Source organism: Rhagoletis pomonella, unplaced genomic scaffold (assembly GCF_013731165.1).
Source record: "Rhagoletis pomonella isolate Grant_MI unplaced genomic scaffold, Rhpom_1.0 Rhpom_scaffold_00003, whole genome shotgun sequence".
NCBI lineage: Eukaryota > Metazoa > Arthropoda > Insecta > Diptera > Tephritidae > Rhagoletis > Rhagoletis pomonella.
Window position 1 is genome coordinate 21,488,608 of NW_023458557.1, and position 7,351 is coordinate 21,495,958.

The 7,351-nt window shown below is 33.8% G+C and overlaps 1 protein-coding gene across 1 annotated transcript; it reads right to left on the reverse strand.

Annotated features, from left to right (window-relative positions):
- Window positions 1-1,716: 1,716 nt before the first annotated feature.
- On the reverse strand, window positions 1,717-4,043 carry LOC118736092. The gene is made up of 8 exons (XM_036466197.1): window positions 3,530-4,043; window positions 3,166-3,299; window positions 3,007-3,111; window positions 2,748-2,957; window positions 2,332-2,682; window positions 2,113-2,272; window positions 1,778-2,043; window positions 1,717-1,722 (listed from the first exon to the last, which is right to left on the reverse strand). The coding sequence occupies exons 1-8, from the start codon at window positions 3,624-3,626 to the stop codon at window positions 1,717-1,719; spliced, it is 1,329 nt and encodes a 442-aa protein (XP_036322090.1). The 5' UTR covers window positions 3,627-4,043.
- Window positions 4,044-7,351: the final 3,308 nt, after the last annotated feature.

The following is a 7,351-nucleotide window of genomic DNA, read 5'->3' on the forward strand; positions in this document are numbered from 1 at the left end:
CTTCTTGATAAAATAGCTTTATTATTTTGAAATTTTTCATACACTTCCGGTAATTCAAAATATTTTTTAAGTTGGAATTTTATTGGGAACAAAATACCTGCTGCAATTGATTCGTCTATTGCTTTGAAATTACATGAAATCAAGTTAGAAAGTGAATTATCAATTTGGATTACAGAAGGATTTTCGTACATATCTGAATCTAATAACGTTTTAACAAATGTATGCTCTGAAGAAAAACTGGCGAATGGTGCCTTACAAAACGATATTAGCTCATTTAAATTCTCACGAACTTCGCTATGATCTGGCTCTAATTTTTTTACAATTTTTTCCAATTCCCCACTAATTGGACAAGTTATAAGATTTGTTATATTTTTTTGTAGTAACGTTACTTCCTTTCGGTGCAAGTAGTTGCTGGAATATTTTTCTAATGTAAATTTCAAACAGTTTTCTTTTAACAAATTTAAGTTTACATTTGATGTTGGTTTTTCAGTACTGTTTTCTATTTTTCTTTTTTTTTGACTTGAATTGATTTCGGAATCAATAGAAATATTAAATGCTGTTTCACTTTCTGTATGTATTGAATTGATTTCAGAATCAATAGAAATATTAAATGCAGTTTCACTTTCTGTATGTCCATGCTTTTTTTCCTCATTTCTCATATGGCGACGAAATGACTTAAAATCATCAAATTTATGTTTACACTCTAGAAAACAGCATTGGAAATAATCTACAGCACCTTTATGATGAACATACTGCAGATGTGTGAATAACTTTTCACATTGAAAAAATATTTCACCACAGACAAAACAGATTACCATTTCTTAAATTAAGAGAGATCGCTAATAACACTGGTCTACAAATTTCAACTTTTTTTCTGCGAATAAGACGGGACCTGGTGTTTCTGAACGGATTTTTCGTGCTGAACACGAATCCGGGGTCAAAAATGTCCCATCACGTCACGTTTTCGAGAAAAAAGGGGTTGAAACCCCTAAAAACAGCGTTTTTGGCCATTTTCGAAAAATTATAGAGCTGAACCCTGACGTGGTACAAATTTTGCATATATCAGAAATTAAAGGCTAAACCGTGCCCTTTCGAATGAGCCCTATGCCGAATTGATCGCGTGCACCCTTAAAGCAGGGGGTGTATTTGTGTTTAGGGGTGCAGGAAAAATTGATCACAGAAAGAATTTAATCTTAAACGATCATAGAAAATTAATAATGCCAAGGTTTTAACTATATTAAAAGTCGCTGATTACGAATCTGCAGTTAGATTTTAAAAATTTAAGATGACGGGTCGAATATGGTGGATATAAAAATTGGACTCCTAGACACAAATACACCCCCTGATCTAAGGGTGCATGCGATTAATTCGGCATAGGGCTCATTCGAAAGGGCACGATTTAGCCTTTAATTTCTGACATATACAAAGTTTGTAGCACGTCAGGGTTCAGCTCTACAATTTTTCAAAAATGGCCAAAAACGCTGTTTTTAGGGGTTTCAACCCCTTTTTTCTCGAAAACGTGACGTGATGGGAAGTTTTGGACCCCAGATTCGTGTTCAGCACGAAAAATCCGTTCGGAAACACCAGGTCCCGTCTTATTCGCAAAACCCTTGTAGACCAGTGTAAGCGATGAAACACAGCTCAAGTTTTCGTGTGTCAAATTAAAGAAATATTTCGCCAAAAACTCCCACACTTGTTTGCACTCTGCTGGGTATTCTAAATCTAACGTTGCGAATAATTTTAAGCAGACATCTATGCTTTTCATAAAATTGCCTACTTTGTAATAGCTGTTAGCGAAGAATATATAAAATTCCGTCAAATTTATATCATCTTCACCGATTCCGCACAAATGTGGTTGAACTGTTTCTCCAGCTTTGCACTTATTGATACCTTCAAGTATCTTATGTTGAAGCTCTTGCCTGGTAGCAGCATGTATAAGAAATGCTTCTCTGGACTCAAATAAAGTTGTTTTCTTGTTCTTTTTGCGATGAGTCGGTTTTAACATACTATGAAGCAACAAGGAAACAATCACATCACGTGCATCTACAAAGCAAATATAAGAGTATTATTACTCCTTGATACATTTCATAACGTAAAACAATTGAAGCTTACTTTTATCAATATTGGTTGTTAATTTTTCCAATAATTGAAGACCATATTTGTCTTTGGCGTAATTGTTAAAACGCGGTATCAATTTGGTTACGAGATTGTCCCATTCTTCCAATAAGCAGTTTGATTTTAGAGGATATTTTTTTTCAAAGTCCAATTCGATCTATGAAACAAACAAATTTCTTGTAATTAAATAATCACATAGACGAAACAACCTTTTACCAAACAATATCCAAACTGTTGCTTTAGAATAGGCCACTCTATTAAAATATCGTTTGTTGTAATTGTTGAATTAAATAACTTTTGTCTTGTCTCGTATGTAACATTCCAGTATTCTACCACTTTATCGTACGGTTCAATGTTGTTTTTAAGCCAATTTTTCGCTTCGTTTTCATTAGAATGTAAATCTGTATTAAGGTTTTTATCTAAATTCAACGAAAGAGACGAACGCAGTTTCGCTGGTTCAGGATTAACAGAAACTTTGGCCTTTCGTAGTTGGTAAATGCTGTTGTGGTAGTGCGCGTATAAATTGCCACTTGGCTTTTTACACTTTTTGTATAAGTAGTAAGTATCCTGTAAACAGTAAATTAATTAGCAAACCTAAAATCAAATCCATTTTTTTTTATCTAATGCATTACCTTAGATTCCTTTGGGAAAAGTTGTATAATTTTGTCCGCTAAATTCGAAAAATGAAATCTTGTTGGCTTAATTTTGTTATAAATTAAGTATTCCGTGATCGAGGAACATAAAAGTTTCCGAGTCTTGGTTGATAAACTTTGATTATTTTCAAAGTATTTTAAAACAGCATTTCCATTCACGTTAGACTTTAAAATTCCTAATAACGAAATCTACTAAACTATTTTTGTAATTTACTCAGAAACGCAAAATAATACTTACTTCATTTAAATCATTAACCGCACCAAGAAAACTAGAAGAAATGGATTCTGTTGATCCTGATCCGGGCGTTGCGCTTTCTGATGGAAAAGATAAAATTTCAATGCGCTGCATTTGTTTTGATTAGTTATTTCATTATTTAGATTTTCATTTAATAATTACCACTCCTTGTTCTATTTGCCACTCCTTGAATCTCTGTTCAAAAATAATTTTGCGTCCCAAAAGTTCTTTGGGGAATAATTCATTAATGTGGCTGCTCTGCATAAACTTTAAACTTTCCTCCGTAATGTTGTGTTCTTAAAAAAAAAACAACAAAAATTAATACAAAGCAAAAACGTTCGCGGCGCCTCTTTTCTTGTGAAATATTGTATATTCAAACACACATATGTACATACATGCATACATATGTACAGTTAACAGTTAACTTTGGTTATGCTGCACAAAAATTTCCTGTATGTACATATGCATTTTCAAAAGGCACATGTTTGCACTTGTATCTATTTCACAATATTATTTTCACACTTACCTTTCAGTAAATCGTACAAATCTATTAAATCAAATAATTCCAAAAGTTTGTACAATTTGTCCCCTTCGAAAACAATTTCCATATTTGTATTTGCCATATTTTATAGCACGTAAAGAAATTCCATCACTCACTTGTCACTGTTCAAATGTCGAATGGAAAACACAAAAGAGAACGCCAGCAGAGTTGAAAGCAGTGTTGCCACAGACATTTTTTTTTTCGTACCAAAAAGCGTACCAAAATGCCTTTGAAAGTACCAACATTTTTTTTTCTAATAATAAAAGTCAAACAGCTTTGTTCATTTTATTTATTCCTTTTCAATAGGGAAACAAGAGGCTTTACATCAATATTTGTACTACAAATGTATATATATGTATAATTTTTAGAAACAAATGTACAACTTAAAGCTTAAGGACACATGGTCGTTTGTATACTCGAGATCAAGTAGGTACTTAGATTTACTTATATCTTCTTTTTAAAGATAGAAATACTAAAAGGAACTTCTTTTCTACAAAATGTGGTAGAAAAAAAAAATGTAGCCTTTGCTTTTATTTTATAGGTTTATATATAAAATTCTTTAACGATTCAAAATAATACTTATATTAGAAAAATCCATAAAAATTTGCTTTTACGTGAAAAAGTACCAAAATCAAGAGCAACGTACCAACGTACCAAATCATTTTGAAAGTACCAGTTATGGTACGAAAGTACCAATTACGGCATCTCTGGTTGAAAGCAATACTTGACCAGTGATGCCAGATAAACTCCGCTAAATTTCCCACAAAAATGGGAAAAAATTCCCTCAGTTTCCCACATCTTAAATAAAAAATCCCACGAAATTCCCACAGATTTTAAATCATTTTTTATTGGGGGTATTGTATTTCTACTGCTGAGTGGAAGATACCCTGTTTCAAAATATTTTTCAAAAACGCCCTATCTCAGAATTTGTTTGAAAAACGGCCCATCTCAGAGTGAGTTTGAAAAACGACCGATCTCAATGAAAATTCAGTACATTTTCAGCTGAGAAAAGTCGTTTTTCAATCAAATTTTGAGAAAGGGCGTTATTGAAACAAATTCTGAGATAGGGCGTTCTTCAGCCGAATTTTTAAAAAGAGTGTTATTGAAGAATTTTCTGTAATAGAGCATTTTTGAAAAATATTTTGAAATAGGGTGGTCTTCCACTCAGCAGTCGATTTGTGATTTCACGTTCAGCATGACCGCTACATTACAGGCCGACCTAAATAAGGCGCTCAGCGTAGCGTTTTTTCGCCAACGTCAAGCAACGCGCGATATATCGAAATAAAAGCTCTAAATTGCTCTCATTTTTCTTTTCTTAAGGTGCTGGTCCAATGCACACTTGCTTTGCTGGCTCTTCTTACATTAGATTACCTTGCTTTCCTTTGAACGCTTCTATGGCCAAATAGAAGCTTCAAATGCGATGAGAAAACAAGACAAAAACAAGACAAAAAGTGAAACGTGTAAAGTGCTGTCAAATAGAGATTTCGGCTATTCGACGCTTTAAAGCGCTTCAAGCAAGCCAAGTAAGGTTGCCACTTGGCCAGCTTGCATACATTTCAGTAGAGTTTGACATTTCTCGAGGCAAAGCTAGCAAAGCAAGCGTGCATTGGGCAAAAGCCTTTACATTCCCCCATTCCTCACTTCACCCTGAAACGCGCTGTCAAAATTGAAAATTCCGATTGCTCAGAGTTGACGCCGCGCTGTCCCTTTTACAAAATTTTGTAGTGAAATATCCCTCAAAAAGGGTAATTTCCCACGATCTGGCACCACTGTACTTGACAAATGTAAAAACTTAGAGTAAAGAGAATCTATCCATGTATGCTTGAACTTAAAATAAGGAAGCATGACCTTATATCAAAGCTTGAGTTAAGTAAATAGTCGGTTCGCATAAGGTTGAGTCATCCTTAAATTGAATAAATTTTTACTAGTTGAGAGTTTAAGTAAATATTGTCCTTAAACCAAGTAAAATTGAACTTATTTCACTTATAAAGTCTAAAAATGACTTGTTTTCAGTACAATTTTACTAAAATATAGGAAAATGCCATGAACTTAAAATAAGCCATCGATTTTCTTATTTTAAGTACGATTGTCCTAAAATTGAAGGGTACGACTTACTCAAATTAAAGGAATTTTACTTACTTTGAGTAAATTTTACTATATTTAAGTATATTTTGAGTTTTTTAAAACAAGGGCGCGCTTTCCTTAATTCTAGTCTGTCCATTATTTTCAGTGTAGAAAATCGACCCGTGTAAAGGCGCCTTAATCCAGCGAGCAATTATCATTAAAGTTAAAATTCCTTGGTTAAAATTAATAAAAAGTTATTTCATTCTTTCTTTACCGGGACAATTGTTACATCGGTGGGCAACGACGCAATTACAGAACTTTAGACAGAGCAATATTTTTCGATCGGGTTCAAATCGGGCGATTGTGAGGGCCTATTCACGAATTCAAGCGTATTTGCAAAGTTGCTGTAGCTCACCAATGTAACAATCGTGTCGATAAAAAGGTAAAATATAACTTTTAGTTTGCTATTCAAAACCCCACCTCCTTTCTATTTGAAGAGTAAATTTCTTTATGCAACAAAACGGAGCAGATTTTCAGTTGAGCGAAGTAGAGGACTAGGTTTCACATTTTTTCGATAAAACGGAACAAATCTACTCCTATCGGAGCGAAGTCCGAACGATGGCTTATTGTGTATATGAGGAAAATGTATGCTCTTTGTTTGGTACACAAAGTCAGTATTACCGCAGCCGTACTGCGATGAACATTATGTCGGTGGGATATAAATAATTTTTTCGCAACTTTTCATACCCTTCCTCCCGTAAACTGTTTTTCCCTTTCTCCAGCCCGCGCTCGCACGTTCGCTACTGCGCGGGCAAAAAAGTGCCCATGTCTGATGTAAGGCAAACTGTGAATCACAGTGGTCGGTCAATAATAGTTTGAGGTTGTATTTAAAAAATTTTGTTGGTCCGTTAGTATGAAATATGCGTAAGGAACACTATCTGTTCATATTTCAACAAAATTTGCAAGATGTAGCCGAAAAAAAAGTTTCTGCTGAAAAATCGCCCAAAACACACTGCACATGTTGGCAAAGACTGGATACAAAAGCAAAAATTTGCTAATTTGAAATGACCTCCACAATCCGCGGACATGAATCTTTTCGAGAATTTGCGAAATCAACTAAAAGCACAGCTTACTAAGTATCCAAGTCCGTCCAATGGAGTATATGAGCTGTGAAAGCAAACTAAGGATATATGGGAGGATATACCTCCAGAATTTTTACAGAGATACAAATAAGGTATGCGAAATCGCATCCAGCAACTAAAAGAAGCAAAAGGGTACTGAAAATTGTGTTAATAATTCTATTTTTTCGTGAAAGTTGTCATAAAGTTATTAAAAATATATAAGTGCAAAACCGTAACATTTGCCTTAATTTGCATTTTTGTCTGCTGGTTTTATTATTGTTGTTGGATTGACTTCAAATCGTTATGAGAGAGGAAGTACAGGTGTACCAATAAGAATATACAACAAAAGTATGAATATCGTTAGAACTTGGAAAGATAGCGGCGGCTGAAATAAAAAGTGTTACACCAAATTACAGTTTTGCTCGTCACTGTATGTACAGTATCGTTCATATCAATAGCACCCCCATTTCAAAGTGCGATTGTTTACCACTTTAGTTTATTATTATTTTTTAATCTGATTAAAAGGTCAAACATTTTGATGAAAAATCGTTAAATTTAACTTTGTTTTGTATAAAGTTTTAAAACACGGTTTATATTATTTTGTTTTAAGCATGATCATCTT

What these genes read in the sequence shown, in the direction of transcription:
- LOC118736092 (XM_036466197.1), bottom strand. Translation starts at nt 3,626, where the DNA reads ATGGCAAATACAAATATGGAAATTGTTTTCGAAGGGGACAAATTGTAC. An exon ending in CGGTTAATGATTTAAATGAA is followed by an intron (nt 2,958 to 3,006) that starts GTAAGTATTATT and finishes ATAGTTTAGTAG; the next exon opens with ATTTCGTTATTAGGAATTTT. An exon ending in TTTTCCCAAAGGAATCTAAG is followed by an intron (nt 2,683 to 2,747) that starts GTAATGCATTAG and finishes TACTGTTTACAG; the next exon opens with GATACTTACTACTTATACAA.